The sequence below is a fragment of the Temnothorax nylanderi genome, unplaced genomic scaffold, assembly GCF_030848795.1.
Source record: "Temnothorax nylanderi isolate EJ_2023f unplaced genomic scaffold, tnyl_v1.0 TNYL_tig0499_pilon, whole genome shotgun sequence".
NCBI lineage: Eukaryota > Metazoa > Arthropoda > Insecta > Hymenoptera > Formicidae > Temnothorax > Temnothorax nylanderi.
The window spans coordinates 98,415-117,769 of NW_027249561.1; the positions used below are offsets into that span (position 1 = coordinate 98,415).

A 19,355-nucleotide genomic window follows, 5' to 3' on the forward strand; every position below is an offset into this window, starting at 1 on the left:
TATATAAGATATTTGAAACTGATATTTTTATATTTATGATTTCTTGGAGTTATACTTCATTCGGTCGGTAGCATGCCGTAGCCACTCCTGAATCACCTTTCCTACATCTTGTAAAGTGCAGCCTTTTTTATCCGCAACATATTCTGCAACAGTTTGTAATATTATTAATTAATTAATGACATTATTTAGAAGTAAAAAAATACATATGCAGAAAATCTTACGATATACGTTGCAATGTAAATATACATCCATAAAATTACATTAGCAATCTATAAAATTTCTTTTTTGCTCCAACAATTAATAAATAGCTACAAACTTAATATGATAGCTATAAATTTAAATTAATATATTACACGTTAACTATGTTTTAAGAAATATATGATTCTATTACATTAATTTTAAGGCTACTTATTAATCACACAGGCACACAAAAAAAAGTGTCTTGGCCGAGACACTACACTAGTGTATTCCCATGTACTTTTTCCCGCTGAATCCGAATCCGAAGTCAGAATTGTCAGATTGGCTAAAATTTATGAGATAACCACAAAAAAATGCTCAAAAACACGAATTAAAGGCAAAAAAAAATTGTTTTGGCCGAGACACTACACTACTGTATTCCCATGTATTTTTTTCCTGCTGAATACGAATCCGAAGTTAAAACTGACAGACTGGTTCAATATTATGACGTATCCTTAACCCTTTTAGGTCACACTGGGTAAAATACACCCCAGCGTTTTTTGACTTCGAAAACGACCCAGTAAACCAATGGAAATGGGCCTTGTGCCGCCATCTACAGGTAGTTGGAACCTTCAAGTATCGATCCACGTCGGTGATATATTTTTCGGCCCGTTAGTTCTCTCTCGGCATTTTTTTCCGCAAAAAATCGCACCTTTATACCTTAAAATCAATATACTTTTTGGAACGGCCGGCATAAACTGCAATAATCAGTGAAAAGTGCGTCATCTGAGGATGAAAAAACCGTTTGAAAAATTAAAATATCTTAAAAATTGAAAAAGTTACATTAGTTTTTGTGAAAAGTCACTTTTCCGACTTTTTTTTTCAACAATTTTTTTACATATGAGTAGGTAAGCTATGGGCGTTCTAACCAAAGTGTTGGTGCTCGAGGGGTGGTGAGGAGCGGGGGGGTATACCGGGGGGGACCGGGGCGCCGCGAGGAGGGGGAAGGGGAACCTCGTTTTCGGGCGCCGCGGGGAGGGGGAGGGGGGAACCGCGTTTCCTGGCGCCGCGGGGAGGGGGAGGGGGGAACCGCGTTTTCGGGCGCCGCGGGGAGGGGGGGAACCGCGTTTCCGGCGCCAAGGGAGAGGGGTCCGCGGGGCGAGGGGCGATCGCGTTCACGTTTTCGCCGCGCCGCGGGGTGGGAGGAGGGTACCGCGTTTTCGCCGCGCCGCGGGGAGGGGTGACCGCGTTCGCGTTTTCGCCGCGCCGCGGAGTCCGCGTGCAATGGCCGCGTCGGTCCGCGTGACGTCACACGGCACGCTCCCGCTCGCGTTATCTCCCCCTCGTAGATGTTCTCTCGCGCCCCCGTCCCCCGTTCGCGCGCGTCTTCACGGTCGCGTTATCTCTCTCTCCCTCGCGCGCGGTCTCGTTCAGAAATTATGCGAAAACTACAAATAGAAAATTTGCTTACCACCGCTTGATTTCAACCTGAAACCCCTGGCTCTTGAGTCAAACACCTTCGGCAATTTGCAACACAACAATGATTTTATACAAAATATTTAGAGTTTTGAACACATAAGTTAGAAAGAAGCAACACATGAAAGAAGCTGTAAGCATAAACTGCAGTTTTATTGATATGCAATACAGACAGCCTTCGAACACCATGTCTTTGCCACGTAGCACTATCAATCACAAACAGTGCAAATTGAACAGAGATTACACGGCATTATTTGATGTAGTGGACCTCCACACGACGCACAGAATAAATGATCGATCAGTATATAGGCACGGGTGTCATGTTTTCGCTCAGCGTACAACATTGAGAATAATCCTCGTAATCTCACAGTACACGATGCACAAAATTTTACATTACCAGAAGTATAATAAAAGTATGTGCAACACATCTTTTTCAATTCATCTAAGGTATTCACTTCAGCCTGGTTTAATACTCGGAAAATTACTTCCGAAACATCCTCAAACCTTTCACTGTCGTAACACGAATCGTTTGACAAAATTGCATCATCATCAATTTCTTGTTCATGTTCTTGTTCATGTTCCTGTTCATTTACCTCAATGTCCATTTCTTCAGGCACTTCCATTTCTTCATCGTTTGCTTCAACTTCCATTCTTTCTTCTCCTTCAAACTGCAATTCTTCAAAATCCATTTTATATACACTTTGCTTACTTGCACTCACGCGCTAAAATATAAACTTTGGATAATATCCGAAGGTTCTTTTCCAATAAAATTCGCTGTCGAGAAACTCTCGGTTTGATCGGAGATCGGCGATTCCCAATTCGCGGCGGATCAAATACCTCACTATGTCAACTCTCCACAAACGCACTCTAGAACAATTTCTCATGCGCGGTTCGCTGATCTTCACGATTTTGAATTTACTATTGAGCACCGGTTTGCACAAGTTTTCATATTCGTCGCTCATGTCACGTCATGTGTTGTACTCGCGACTTTCAGTCCACGACTACTGAGCGTACCATCAAATTCATCCTTCTATATCTTACTATTGTCACATCGTTTGTTTAACATATCTAATTTCACAATGATCTCAGCATCCGTACGGATGCGCCTTGCGAAATATCTACGATGTACAGTTTTGCACGTGTGCAATGAAGTCACCGCGAGACACGTATGTTCATGAAAACGATATCGCACCATTAACTTTCAATGGTTTAATCTGTATAACTGCTATTGAACCGCCATCAAACTTCTTTAAAACATCTTTAAAAACAACTTTAAAAACAGCTATCAAACAACTTTAAAAACAACTATCAAACAACTAAAACAGCTTTAAAAACAGCTATCAAACAACTATCAAACAACTAAAAACAGCTTTTGAACAGCTAAAACAGCTTTTAAACAACTAAAAACAGCTATCAAACAACAAAAAACAACTAAAAACAACTAAAACAGCTTTAAAAACAGCTATCAAACAACTATCAAACAACTAAAAACAGCTTTTGAACAGCTAAAACAGCTTTTGAATAGCTTTTAAACAACTAAAACATCTATATTATATTACAAACTATGTGGGAAAAGGAAATAAAACATTTTATATATACATATATAGTTTATTTTAAAAAATCATAATTTTTTCTGGTGTCGCGACCACCAGTTACATATTTTTAATACATTTTGTAATGCGCAATTCTTAACATGTTTTTCACATCTTATAGTATTAGTAACATCTAGATTATTTAAAGATTCGATATCTTCGTAATCGGCATCCGAAGTCTCAATGTTTAGATGTTTTCTCGCTTTATTCTCAAGCAGATCCACCAGCCATTCTCGTTTCTGGCATCCCTTGACGTACACAAGAGTCGACGTCTCGTCGCCCTCTCCAAGCACGGCCGATGTAATTAAATGTTTCGCCATGCTGTATGGCACGTTTCCATCCTCCCATCGTAGTCCATGGTGATTTGCAATCAACCAAGAAGCGCATGATTTGTCGGATTTCGTGAGGAGACTCCATGGCATGGGACATGTAAAAATGTAATGCGCCAAAACGGTCCCGTTTCTCAGAACCGCCACCTCCTTTACGACAAATTTCATCCCGACGGTGAAGCCTTGCAGATCGACAAACGTTGGTACGATCATGACGAAACGACGGAGCAATCTGTATCTTATCGCGGTACATCAGTGTATCTTATATCGCAATACCCGCTGATATTGCAATTTACATGATTTTGCGCACTACGTTCGACAATGGACAGTGTTCGGGAATCGCCGGGTACGAAATTTCTACCCCGCGTATCGCGACCGCTTATTATTATTTCGCTTATTATTGTTGAAGCTTCTTAAAGCCACGCGTACCGCGCCTCGTCTCAATACACCGATCCAATAGTTCGCCGTTCGTGATCACGCACCTCCTGCGTGATCGCCGAAACCTGCTCATCCGCTCTCGCGTACCGCGCTAGGGCAGAGTTCGCTACCGAATCCCGAGCGATACACAGCTATCACACTAAGCTGTCGGGTACGGATGATCGCAACCGTGTTCGAGCCTGTAACGCGTCGAACATCTCGCCTCAGTTAATAAAACCTTGAGTTTCAACTGCAAAGTTTGTGACTGTCATTCCGCCTTGGCGTGCGAGCCTTCTGATAAGGCTGTGCCAGCCTGTGCATTAAACATTGGTCCTTCGAGCCGGATCGCTGCCAAGAAGAAAAACTTTGTGACTTTAACGAACCGAGTATTGAAATTCCACCATGTCTTCCGTTGAGGAGCTGTTGGTCATGCAAGACCAGTATATGAATGCTGTGTCTCGTGCGTTGCCCAACTTCGAGAAGCTCGGGCAATCCAAAATGACTCCGGCCGTGACACGACAGCGTCTTTCAACGCTGAAGGAGATGTTCGCCAAATGCCAGGAACTCCATGCCAAAATCTCGTTCCTTGCCGAAGAGAAGCTAAGAAATTCGCATCTTTACTTCACCCAGAACTACTTCATCGCCTGCGAGGACTACTATAATGAAGCTGCCGACTATATGTCCGACGTTCTCGCCAGTCACGATGACCATCCATTCGGCACCCTACGCGACGGAAGCAGCCTCTCTGATCCGTTCCGAGCCACGACGCATCTACCCAGGATCAGCCTGCCGACCTTCGACGGGAGCACAGATAAGTGGGAAAGTTTCCGCGACAGATTCAAATCTTTAGTTTACAGCGAACCTAATTTGTCTAATGTAGATCGTATGCACTACTTGTGCTCATGTGTAAAAGGGGAAGCAAGTAAGGCGCTTGACCATCTCGCGGTTACCGAGCAGAATTTCGAGGTCGCGTGGAATATTCTCGTGTCTCGTTATGACAACAAACGTCGCCTTATCACCGTTCATTTGCAAAATCTCTTCAATCTTCCGTCGCTTACCGCAGAAACCTCCAAAGATCTTCGGAACCTCCGCGATCAAACTAACACAGCAATTCAGGCTCTCAAGAATCTCGGTCGAGAAGTCGAACATTGGGATGATTTGCTTGTTTTTCTTGTAGCTCAAAACCTTGATCAATCGTCGCGAAAGGCTTGGGAGCTCAAGCTCGGAGATACCATAGATTACCCCCGTTATCGTGAACTTGATCAATTTCTCGAGTCACGTATTCGCGCATTAGAGATCTTACCACCGCCAAAGGAAAAACCTGGGGAATCCTCGAAGAAGAAATCGCTCGCGTCTCACTCCGCTTCCGCAGTTCCGCTTGCATGTTCTATATGCAAAGCGAATCATTTGCTCTATCAATGCCCCGCGTTTTTAAAGCAAACTCCATTTCAACGTTCCGACTTTATTAGAAAAAATAAGCGTTGTCTGAATTGTTTCAGTACCAAACATCATGTGATAGAGTGTACGAGCTCTTACGTGTGTCGACACTGTCAAAAACGACATCATTCGTTATTACACTTTGAGAATATCGCTAAGCCGGTCGAGACCGAATCGCCTCCCGTCTCAACTCTCGCTCACACCGAAAATAAAACCAATGAGGTCGCAGCGCATTTAATCTCGAAAACCGTGGCGCCGAACTCTAAAATTTTGCTCGCCACCGCCCGCGTTCGCGTACACTCAAGCTCCGGTCGCTTCGTCACCGTCCGTGCACTTCTCGATCAAGGCTCTGTGTCAACCTTGATGACCGAATCGCTCGCTCAGTGCCTTCGATTACCAAAACTTAGACGCGCCGTTTTCGTTACCGGTATCGGCGAAACGCAGTCGGTTGTGCGACACGCCGCTCACATTACGATCACCCCTGCGTCTCACGATGGACCTGCCTATTCGACCACCGCGCTCATTCTTCCGTCTTTAACTAAATATATTCCGAGTCGAGTCGAAACAGCGTGTCAATGGAAGCACATTACCGGGCTCAACCTTGCTGACAGTGAACCCATGAGTTCCGATCCAATTGACGTAATCATTGGAGCCGATTTATTCGGCATGCTCGTGCTTGACGGTGTTCGAAAGGGTTCCATTCACGAACCTACCGCGCAAAATACAACCCTCGGTTGGATCATCTCCGGCCCAATTGCACCACCTCCTACCCGCGAACCCTCGTCCGTATCCGTCTTCCACGGTGATCTATACGAGGCTCTCGATTTCGACATCCGTCGATTTTGGGAAGTCGAGGAGATACCTCAGAAGGCTCATCTCAGCCCTGAGGAACGCCAATGTGAGGAGCACTTCATGGCAACTCACTCCCGTACGCCGCAAGGACGTTATGTCGTAAGACTACTGTTCAAAACCGGACCGCCTATACCGTTAGGTGAGTCCCGCGCCATTGCCCTCTCGAGGTTCCATCAATTGGAACGCCGCCTCCAGCGAGATCCCAGTCAAGCGTCAGCCTATCGTGAATTTCTCGCTGAATATGAGCTACTAGGGCATATGATTGAAGTCTCACCCAATAAAGCTGCGCCACCACAATCGTATTACATTCCGCACCATGCCGTCTCCCGAGCGGACAGTGCGACCACTCGTTTGCGCGTAGTATTCAATGCTTCGTCCCCAACCACTAACGGCACGTCGCTGAACAGCCACATGTTAATAGAGCCAAAGCTCCAACAGGAGCTACCTACTGTCATTATACTGTTTCGTCAACATCGGTACGTTTACACCGCTGACATAGGCAAAATGTATCGACAGATTTTGATCGATGACCGCGACATCACCTACCAGCGCATTTTTTGGCGACCTTCCCCAGACGAACCTTTAAAGGAATATATTCTCGTGACGGTCACCTACGGCACTGCCGCCGCTCCGTACCTAGCTCTCCGCGTCCTAGAGCAACTAGCGACTGACCATGGAGCTGAGTTTCCGTTAGCGATTCTCGTTTTACGCCGCAAAACCTACGTCGACGACACCGCGTTTGGCGCCGATGATCCCATACTTGCTCGTCAAACCCGTGACCAATTAATCGCGATCCTTAATAAAGGCGGTTTTCGCCTTCGAAAATGGGCAAGTAATTCATCCGATCTTTTGTCCGATATTGATCCTTCCGATCATGGCTTAGCTACACACAAAGTTCTTCAGGATGACGAGCAAATCAAGGTCCTGGGAATCATCTGGAATCCCTCGCTCGACGTTTTCCAATTCCGTGTTTCCGTACCCTCTGCTCCAATGAAAACAAAACAAACGACCCTTTCGACAATAGCGAAATTTTTTGACCCATTAGGATGGGCCACACCCGTTATTATAACCGCGAAGATATTTATGCAGCAGTTGTGGTTGCTTTAGTGCCAGTGGAATGAGGAGCTTCCGAGCCAACAGCTAAATGACTGGACAGACTACCAGACAAGACTTCCTCGTCTCAATGCGATTAGGATACCGCGTTGGACCGAACATGGACCTCACACCATGCATTGTTCCCTTCATGGGTTTTGCGATGCCTCGACGAAGGCATTCGCAGCTGTCGTGTACCTTCGTCTCATACATGTGGACGGATCCGTGTCGGTCTCGCTAATCATGGCCAAATCAAAAGTAGCCCCACTCAAAACGCTAAGTGTTCCCCGTCTGGAACTAAAAGCGGCTCATCTTCTCGCCAACTCGGTCCAATACGTTCGTACCGCTCTTCAGCTACCAAATCTCGAGTTTTGCTGTTGGACGGACTCTCAGATTGTTTTGGCCTGGCTAAAGCACTCTCCATCTCGATGGAAAACCTTTATCGCCAATCGCGTCTCCGCCATTCAATCCATACTTCCAGAAGCGTCATGGCGTCATGTACCAACGCAAGATAATCCCGCGGACTGCGCGTCACGTGGCATTGCTCCCGACGCATTGCAAGCTCACCATTTATGGTGGTCAGGCCCCTTGTGGCTACGCCAACCACCCGAATGTTGGCCGAACACGTGCTCCCCATTACCACCAGGAATCCCCCTCGAGGAGCGCCGAGCGCAACCCGCTCATACCCTTCATGCGACACCGAGTTGGGACCTTTCGTCGCGTTTCTCGTCCTGGCCTAAATTACTCCGAATCACCGCGTACCTGTATCGATTCATCTTGAGACGACGCTCACTTCCGCCTATCGATGGCTATTCTGCACGCTTGTTACCCGACGAAATTCAACGAGCTAAACATTACTGGCTCAAAACCATGCAAGCTGAAATGTTCCCCCACGAACTCGCAGCGCTAAAAAACTCGAAAGCCCTGCCGAAAACCAGTCCGCTCTCCCCCCCCTCAATCCGTATTTGGATCCCGACGGCCTTATCCGCGTGGGCGGCAGGCTTCGCCACACTTGCCTTCCCGGCACGACAAAAAATCCGATCGTCCTGCGGTCACATCCGTTGTTGCCTCGCCTAATCGAACACCATCACTTACGAGCGTTGCACGCCGGCCCCCAGCTCACCCTCGCGTCATTGCGGAGCGAGTTTTGGATTCTCCGTTCTCGAGCAACCGTTCGCTCTGTTCTGTACAAGTGCATCCGATGCACACGCGAACGTGCCGAAACACCGATCGAACTTATGGGGGATCTACCGGAAGCCCGAGTTAACCGTACCGTTCGAGCCTTTATACACACCGGCGTCGACTACGCAGGTCCCATCGCTATCCGAACAGCTCCCGGACGAAGACACAAATCACACAAGGCCTACATTGCCTTGTTCGTCTGTTTAACGACCAAAGCCATTCACTTAGAGCTTGTCAGTGACTATAGCTCTACAACGTTCCTGGCCGCGTATCAACGATTTGTGTCTCGCCGAGGGCTGCCAAAGGCCATGTACTCTGATGAATTCCAGGCCCATTGCTCCCGTTTCTGACAGTCTTGATGATTATCAAGCTTTAACGCCTGGTCATTTCCTCGTCGGTACCGCTCTTGTCGCCCCTCCAGAGCCTAGCGTGCTCGATCTCAACGAAACGAGACTGTCGCGCTGGCAAATGATCCAGCGACTAACCGAAGTTTTCTGGAGGTCGTGGTCAAGCGACTACTTACATTCCCTTCAACAACGCCCTAAGTGGCGCGTCGTCCAGCGACTGGCCAAAGTCGGCCAAATTGTTCTTTTGCGCAACCCGTTGGTTCCTCCGAGCCAATGGGAACTCGGTCGCATTACCGCGTGTCATCCCGGAGATGACGGCTTGACTCGCGTAGTCACTGTCAAAACGCATCGCTCGGAGTACAAACGACCGATTGTCAAACTATGCTTCCTCCCCGTTGAGATTAACAATGAAGAATCGACGAATTCTGCCACGGCGGGCGGAGACAACCCCTGACGACGATCGTATGTATTCAGCGATCCACTTAATTATAAGTTATGTGTCATTAAGAATTCGTGTATATAGTTGTATAAACCATTAGCATAACCACCAGATTTAAATCGTAAGCATTTCGAATGTGCTATACATTCGAGGCGGGCGGTATGTTCGGAAATCGCCGGGTACGAAATTTCTACCTCGCGTATCGCGACCGCTTATTATTATTTCGCTTATTATTGTTGAAGCTTCTTAAAGCCACGCGTACCGCGCCTCGTCTCAATACACCGATCCAATAGTTCGCCGTTCGTGATCACGCACCTCCTGCGTGATCGCCGAAACCTGCTCATCCGCTCTCGCGTACCGCGCTAGGGCAGAGTTCGCTACCGAATCCCGAGCGATACACAGCTATCACACTAAGCTGTCGGGTACGGATGATCGCAACCGTGTTCGAGCCTGTAACGCGAACATCTCGCCTCAGTTAATAAAACCTTGAGTTTCAACTGCAAAGTTTGTGACTGTCATTCCGCCTTGGCGTGCGAGCCTTCTGATAAGGCTGTGCCAGCCTGTGCATTAAACAGACAGTATTCGATTACACGATCATGCAAGATGAGACAATAGGCGGTAGTATTTGCCGGTACATTCTCTTTGCAGTCAAATTCTATTCGCACATCCACGGTGGCGCTCTTGACAGATTCGTTTTGTCGCGAGCAATCGATGACAACAAAAGGTCCTTCCATTAGGAATGTATACAAGCTGCAAAGCGTATCACTGGAATCGTATCCGTAATAAGCTTTACGAAAACGCGCATACATATCGAAAAGGACGGCGTATCGATTTTTGCCAAAATCCAGATTCAAGTCGTCGTACGGATAAAATTCAGAGTTTAGATAAAGTTTCACGTTGGTCAAGTTACAGTCATCGAATACGCTAACATTTTGAGACATGATATTCTTGCGCCCGGTCTGCAGCGCAAAGATAACGTACCGCGGCTTCTCCAGCTGAGTCGTCGTTTTGACGGCCCACGAATGCTTGGTCGTGTTCTGCAACATGGGGTACTCGTACAGATCCCACGAACGGAAACTAACACTAAGATATCGCCCGCTTTCCAAGGCCCGTAGCATGGATAGCTTATTGATCTCGTTTAATGTGACGTGAGGCATTCGCCACTGTACTTTAAACAATTCAATTTCCGGCTCCGTCGCAGGATTTTCTACAATGCAATTGTTATCGCTGCGCGCTCGTATCAAAATTAATTCGTGACGAGCGTTAACAACCACACGTTTGTAATCCTCGCAAAAGCCCAGCAACCTCTTGAGCGGTACGCAAAAGTTGAAGTATCCTTCCGGTATGCTCGATGAAAAGTCCCATCCAGCATTCCGCATGAGTTGAGAATCATTATACGATAGCGATACATAGTTCTTGATGGTACTGGTTATTCCAACGTTTCTGTTGCGATCAATCTCCACGCCATTGAGCTCGTATCGAATCTCATCGAACATGAACGCTGCACAATTATTCGCAAGCGTTGCCTGAGACACGTCATTCCTTTTCTTTATCGTCAATCTTCCTTCAACGTAGAGAAAGCTCTCGCACGGCAACGTGTATAAATCCTGCTGTTGTATGGGTATTCTTATCTCATCGTTATGTCCAAACGTTGTGTTGGCGTACGGATTGTACGTGTGTGTCTCAATCTTGACGACGCTGTTGTCAAAGATCGGTTCACCTCCAATGTTTAAGATATTAGCCATTTCGTACGACGAAACCCAATGATTTCAGAAATTCAACGTTCGACGCAGTGAGTTTCTTCTTTGGCGATCGGATTGTCTCTCTAATTTTGTTTCTCGTCTGTTGCACCTGCTCAGCTTCGTTCAGTACGAGCATCTCACGTTATCGCTGTCGTCTTCGTACATGCAGTCTAACGGTGATCTCCTCTCCACGAAAATCAATCAATCGGCCGTCCTGATCCACGACGCGAAGCGTCAAGTCCGAAATGCTCCGTACGATGATCGGAAGGTAAATGATCTGTGCCGACGTTTCCGATATCTTATATCCTGGAGGCACACTCGGTGAAAACTCGTGTATCGTGTGCACGTACTTGTCGTTGCTGTACGCACCCGCGGTCACGTCACACTCTATGCGAATGATGTTTACGTTGATGATATTTATCGGAACATCCGATTCGTGCCAATTGTCGCGACTCCAGCACGCGATTCGCTGAAAATCCCAGCAGCGATCCAATGTTGTTCGGTTTGGTGAAATTTATCCGATAAGCGCACTTGATCTCGCTCTTCATCGTATTGTTATTAGCCCGAATAATAATCAATGGGTGCGGTTCATCTTCGTTTATCGAAACATTATTGGATTGATCCCATAAAAGAGCGCGTTTCAGATACATGTCTATATCACGCAGTTCGTACGATCCTTCGGGAATGGTAATCTCCTTGTCGTCGTCATAGTAGAATTTATTGTTCGACGAATTTACATTCGGTATCGTGTGATAGGTTTCAAAATCTGTCAGACCGAGCTCGTAATCGCCATCGCTCAAATCCACGGCGGGAAAGTAGCTTACCGCGAGGATGCTGCTCTTGCCGGTGAGCGTAAATGTCAGTGACATGTTTGAATGAATACTGAGATTAAACAGCGTAACGCCGGTCTTTAAATTGATTGTCAGCCGACTGTAGAAAACGCAGACACAGTTGTCCACAATTGCTCTGATCGTATCGCTGATATGGCGTGCGATTGTACTCTATTACATTGTTCTCTAGATACTGCGCCAATTCTCTCGGCGGTCGAAGATTGCCAAAACTGTCGAAATATATGGCACGATCTCCCCTCTTCGCGTACGCCACCCAGTGAGTACCCGGTCCCTCAGTATTATCCAAATTCACGATACCGCTCTCGTTTCGACGTACACCGCCGATCGGTAACGAGTCGCGCATGAAAATACCTCGAAAATATGGAATGCGCATACGTTTTGCCAATTGTTGCAGTTGTACGTTGGTAGTTACGCCCTTGGGGATTTTTAGCGTCTCTTCGACGTTTTTTTTTCTCGAGACTCCCCGTCCGCGTTTGTACGGAGCGAGATAAAGTCCATCCATGGCGCGATTGTGACGTTGCATCTCTTCCAGCTGACGTCGCGCGGCTTTGTTATCGTTCACAGCCTTTGCGACTCCCGCCGCTCCGCCGACCAACGAACCGAGAACCCCTAATAACGGCAGGATCGGTAGGATACCGCCGCGTTTCGCTACCGGAAGTATTCGCTTGTTCTTCTTCTTTTTCTTCGTTTTCAAAACCATACCGAGTTTCGTTTTAGCCTTCATGGCCGCCCAGACGGCTGTAGCTGCAGCTCTCTCTCCGAGAGTCGAATCGTTCGCGGTGACACGTTTTCGCGCTTTCGCGGCGAGTATATTGTCTGCCACGTGTCGTTCTGCGAGATCGCTGCTACGCGAGTAGGCTATGTCGTGCTCGCGACACGCTGCGTCCAATGGATTAATACCCCGATCACCTCTTGCCAATCGTGTTTCTAAATGAGTTCCCGGACCGCAAAAATGATAGCCGGGGATATGTAATTCGATCGGAAGCGCGTTTATCGCGCGATTCAACAGACCTCGACCTATCTTCGACGGCATTCGCCGCAGTTTTTTATCAACGGCGGCGGACCGTCGATGTGCGTTTGCTGACACGACAAATTATAATGTATTAAACAGCGACGGTATTGCTGAACCTCCGAATCTGCCTTGATATGTTTGGGAAGCTTATCCCACAAATAATCTATATGATTATAAAACTGCCGTAGTAGAATGACCTTTGGTATATACTTTAACTGCTCGGCGGTTAAATTGTAAATATCGCTGTTATCCGACACAAGCAAAAACATTTTAAAGACTGAGCATCTCAGCTCTACGCGCCTCTATAAATAGGCCAGCTTTCTCGATACTGTTTTTCATTCGTTGTGGAGGGGAGGTAAAATGCGGTTCGTACGACAATCGCGGACGATCAAAGTGACAAACTTTGACGATAGGATACAGTTAACGAAAGAGGTACGCAAACATGGAGACATGCTACCGATTTCTATACGCGGTATCATCTGCGGTCCGTCGAATTGCGGCAAGACAAACGTCTTGGTAATCTTGCTGGAAAGTCCGCACGGCGTACGTTTCGAGAACGTGTATGTGTACTCGAAATCGTTGCAACAGCCGAAATATCGATATTTGGAGAATATACTAACACCGATAGAAGAGATTGGCTACTTTACGTTCTCGAATAACAGCGACGTCATTCCACCGAGCGAGGCGCTCCCGAATTCTATTTTTATCTTTGATGACGTGGCGTGCGACAAGCAGGATACGATAAGAGAATACTTTGCAATGGGCCGGCACGCGGACGTTGACTGCTTCTATCTTTGTCAGACGTATGCAAAGATACCGAAGCATCTTATACGCGACAACGCGAATTTATTGATTCTGTTTAAACAGGATGGTACCAATCTGAAACACATATTCAACGATCACGTAAACACAGATATGTCATACGATGATTTCAGCAAATTGTGTCATACATGTTGGCAACAAAAGTATGGATTCGTGGTGATAGACAAGGACAGCGCGATTTCGAATGGTCGATACAGAAAAGGATTTAACGACTTTGCGATACCGAAACGTGGTTAGTTGTTGTTGACGCGCCGATTGAACAACGTTATCGCAACATGGACAGCAGCGAGGAGATTAGAGAGCGCGAGAGGATAGCAAATTAAATTGCGAAAACGAGCGATTCGATTCGCAAAAAGTATCACGCCTTAAAAACTGGTAAAATGGAGGAAGATATCGCGTTGGAGAGACACTTTAAGCCCATCATCGAGCCTCTAAGGCAGATTGCCGAAAACACCGTTGGCAAAGAATCTGACGTGTCAAAGATTGAGAATGAAACGGCGTGGGAAGACGAAGAGCCAAAGTTCAAACGAAAACGGCCAAACGCCTCGTTTAATGACTCTGTAATGGCTTCAACTCCGGTTACGTTGAAACGATCGATAAATGTGCCATCTAATTTGAGCGAAATAACCAAAATTTTACAACCGCATAAGTCGAAACGATCGACAGGTCCATTGAATGAACCACCGATAACCTCTGCGCCTTCCGTGCAACTCACAATGCTCGAATCACTCGCAAACGAAGATGTTTTCGAAACCACGGATGACTCACTCGTGACGTCCGTTCGACAGCAGTTGCAAACATCTGAGGGTCGAGAAACGTTGCGAGATCACTTTGGTCTATTGGGCCAAAAGTACGTCGGGGCAGTTCTGAGCGGCGATCAAGAAAGCGGTATAGACACCATGTACGGCGTTTATTTCAGCAACGATGGAATGATGCTCGGTAATAAATGTTTTGACGTGAACAACGCGGACAACAAAATTATCGACGGCATACGATACGCTGGCACACGCGGTCTTTACGAGTTGATCTTTAAGAAATTTCCCAATGACGATATCTACACGGAGGACGATATGCAAACATACAAGAGCATTCTGTTGACGACGAGTGCTCATAAACGCAATTATGATGCTCACGCTCAAATAAATGGCAACAGGGGATACAAGTACACACAATTAATCGCACCGTTGATTTCGGGTAAAAAAGCTGGAAAAGGTATACCGCGTGCCATGACATTAAACGGCAACAAGATCGACCATATAATTGCATCGTCGATTTCGGGTAAAAAAGCTGGAAAAGGTATACCGCGTGCCATGACATTAAACGACAACAAGATCGACTATGTTCATTGGGATGATCCCAACGAGCTTGTAGATCGTCTCCGATTGCTCGAAGCTTCGCGCCTAGCGGGTCACACCGGTCACGATAACGAGATCCTGTCGATTATCGAGGAACTTCGCGAGGCTGGACTTATTATAAATTAAACCGCGCGTCGGCGAGTCATTCAATCAACATCGAAATGCCGATCAACAAGTTTGGTATATCGCTCGGAAGAGGCGGTGCGGAACCGTAGGGGAGACCGGGGCTAGACCGCTAACGGGGTAAATCCGCCAAATCAAATATCTCGGAACCTGTATATTGTGCGAACTCGCTATTAACATTGTAAACGCTGCTTATGGTACCCATGTGACCAACGGAGTTTCGGCAGATTACCTGCCGTGTTATGATTTTTACGAGGGCAAACGTGTTTTCGGAAGGTGAAAGTTACATTTTCTGCGCGTGGAAATTTTGTAATATTTGCTATAATATTTGCTCTCCAAATCTCGAGGTACGTGATTATAAAGAATAATGCATGCTGAACACGAATCCAGTGTAGTTTTTTCATTATCGTTGATGTCTAATATTTCGTGGGCGATCAAACCTGAAACTTGTGTTTGGGGTTAATCCGTCAGTAAGCAGTCCGGGTGCATTTCCAAGGCATTTCCGGGCATTTCCAGGCTCACTGCATATGGAATATGGATGAGACGGGAATTACAACCATTCAGACACCGAATAGAGTCATCGGACGTCGAGGAGTGAAACAAGTCGGGCGAGTGACTTCTGCGGAAAGAGGAACCCTCGTAACTATTTTTTAATAACGTTTCGCATAAAAATTTTAAATAAATTTTTATATTTTTCTCTTAAAAAACAATTATTAAGATGTATCCTATCATTTTTCAGGATTAGATGTACGTATATGTATTGAAAATGCAGTGTAACAGGTTAAACCCCGGCATTTTTGAGATTTCAATTTTTGCACCGTTGTCGTTTTTGCTCTATACCGGTTAAACAAAGCGACGTAGATAAAAATTTCCTGTATAAATTTTGTAGCTAAAGGTTCACTCTTTACAGTGGTATACCACTTTTAACTACAATTATTTATTTTGTTGTTAAAAATCGGCACCGAAAAAAAACTAACGGTCTAGCCCCGGTCTCCTCTACTATCAATGGAGCGGATTAATCAGAAATTACGTGCGCGATAACGCTCTTTGCATGGTCGCCACCGACTTTGACGCGAAATCGCGCAAAATTCGACGGATAGCGCCGCCTGTAGATGATGGCGATGCAGCCATTAAACGTTACGTGCAGCAGAGCGTGCAAATTTTGAAAGATCAACAGGATGAAATCGAGAGAAAGATGGCCGCATTCCAGAATAACGTGCAAATTACCCTAAACGAACTTCAAAAGATGATTCAAGATGTAATTGCGAATCATCACGAATAGATAAGAACGTACATCTGATCTCTGCGTCAGTTGCGCGTCAGCGTCATGGCTAGTAAAAAGCAATCAACTGAGAAACGGAGGCTGGTGGAAGAATTACACGCTCCTGCGAGAAGAAATTTTTCGCGAAGACGCGTCATAGTGCGCGGATACTATGACCTGTGGCAGGCGGATGTGGTCGAGATGCGTCCATACACGCGATTCAACAGAGGCTACTACTACATACTCACCGTTATCGACGTGCTGAGCAAGCACGCATGGGCCGTACCGCTCAAGGCCAAGAGCGGAACCGAGGTTACTACGGCGATAGCGAAAATAATTCGAGACGACGGAAGATGCCCGAAAAATCTGCAGACTGACAAGGGCAAAGAATTTTACAACGCAAACGTGCAGAAACTCTTGAAGAAACATAATATCAATCACTATTCGACCTATTCCGTAATGAAGGCATCGGTCGTCGAACAATTCAATCGCACGCTCAAGAACGATATGTGGAAAATGTTTACGCTCAACGGAAATTACAAATGGATCGACTCGCTGCCGGGTCTCGTATCGGATTACAACGCGCGAAAGCATCGAACTATCGGCATGCGACCCATCGATGTTACCCCCGCGATCGCCGACAAGCTCCTAACAACGGTGTACAGCCACGTAAAGATCGCTGCTCCCGCGCAATTCAAAGTGGGCGACTCAGTACGCGTGAGTAAATTCAAGACAATCTTCGAAAAGGATACACGCCAAATTGGACCACGGAGGTGTTTAGAATCATCAAAGTGCAGAAAACTAATCCCGTGACGTATCTATTGGAAGATTCCTGCGGAAAACCCGTCGCCGGCGGCTTCTACGAATACGAGTTACATCGCGTTGCTAATCCCGACGTGTGCAGTTTTACACGTGTGTGATGAAATCATTGCGAGACACGAGTAGGTAAACTATGTTAGTTCTAAATTACTCTGTGTGCGTGCATGCGCGCGCGTGTGTGTGTGTGTGTGTGTGTGTGTGTGTGTGTGATAATCGACAGGATCTCGTTATCGTGAACCGTTTTCGGGGCGCCGCGGGGGTATCGGGTTACACACGGGTATCGGATTTCGCGGGGGTACCGCGTTTTTGCCGCGCCGCGGGAGAGGGGGTCCGCGTTTTCGCCGCGCCGCGAGGTCCGCGTGCAACGACCGCGTTGGTCCGCGCGACGTCTTCTCGTTCGCGTTATCTCCCCCTCGTAGATGTTCTTTCGCGCCCCCGTCCCCCATTCTCGCGCGTCTTCACGGTCGCGGTCTCTCTCTCTCCATCGCTCGCGGTCTCTCTCTCGTTCCCGTTCGCGCGCGTCTTCTCGCTCCCGTCACCCATTATAGTTAGATCATTTTTATATTATTTTAAGTGATTTATTTATTGGAAATAAGAGGAAGAATATTTAATAATTTATACGAGACAGATGAGAAAACGTTTAATGATCGCGCGACGAGTGCGGCACGCACATTCTTATCGAGAGTTACCGCTCTGTAATTCTAAACCGCTGACGGTGGACAAGGGAACGGTAGACAGAAGGAAAGATAATTTTAGATACAGTGATAGGCATTTTAATATACATTTATTTCTCAAAGTATTCCTATCAAAGCATACAATAATAGCACTAAATAAAATTTTATAACATTTATGTACGTCTTTCTTCATTATAGTAACTATCAAAGAAACTTGCAAAAATTATAGTTTTATCGAACGCAAAATCATTAGCTGTAACAAATAATAAGTCAACGTTACTATTATGACTTTACAACTATCATGATTACTTATAAAGTACATTTATCATGCAAATTTCTGAAGATATTTTGCGGCAAATTTTCTTCACCTGAAACACATAAATGCAATAACACGATTAAGATAAGGATTCAATATTTTTTATTAAAAAAAGCGATTGTCTTACCAGTATTCCTCCTCCTCCTCCTCTATATCCTCCCCGAAGAGTCTTCGCAACGAGTACGAATCGAATTGATAGTCCTGCAGTTCTCTGTTTATACGTCTCTCCTCTCGCATCCACCGCCAGTAATCAATATTAATAAATCCTGGGATATGGTAGTCCATACGCAGCTGTAAGATAAACATTAAAAATATTACTTTTTCTTAAAACATGCGCACGCACGCACAAAGGAAAAAATTATACCCACGCAATCTCGGGGGATGCGGATCCGCACCCACAAGTCCTCCATCTGCACCTCGATCCTTAAAATGCGCCGCACCCATCGCGGCCACATCCACTAAACAAAAAAAAAAACATTAAAAACTCTATAATGTATGTCACTACACTTTTGTCGCACTTCGTACCAAGATGTTCCTTGGAAAAAATATTTCAATGTACTCCATTGTCACACACGCACTCAATCAAAAATTCACGCGGAATCTGATAGCTGTCGATCGTCGCTAAAGATGTTCGTTATACTGACCGCGCTCTAGCCCGAGCTCAATTTATAGGGCATTGAAAAATGAAGAGAGAGGGTTGTACGTGATTTATCTGTGACATATTATATTATCAAAACTAGCTATCATGAAAAATAATCTTCTACTTACCTTTGCATCATGCAGTCGCAGGTGGATACTCTGAACCGCTATCGAATAAGATGAGAAGCGAGGATGCGCGTGATTTATCTGCGGCGTATTATGTTATGCAAAAATAATCCTCGCGAGAAAAAAGACAGCTATCAAGGTTAATAAAACAAGCTTCACTAAAATAGTTAAAAATACTGCAGGCTATGTCTTTCACAAATGACATGTGCACACAGGACACAGATTACATGGCATAATTAGATATAATGGATCTCCACATGATGAACAGAAGAGAC

At 45.9% G+C, this 19,355-nt stretch overlaps 1 protein-coding gene across 1 annotated transcript; it reads left to right on the forward strand.

Moving 5' to 3' along the window:
* The first annotated feature begins 4,393 nt into the window (after nucleotides 1-4,393).
* LOC139783413 (uncharacterized) lies at nucleotides 4,394-7,387 on the forward strand. The gene has a single exon (XM_071722564.1). It carries the CDS (start codon nucleotides 4,394-4,396, stop codon nucleotides 7,385-7,387), a length of 2,994 nt encoding a protein of 997 aa, XP_071578665.1.
* Nucleotides 7,388-19,355: the final 11,968 nt, after the last annotated feature.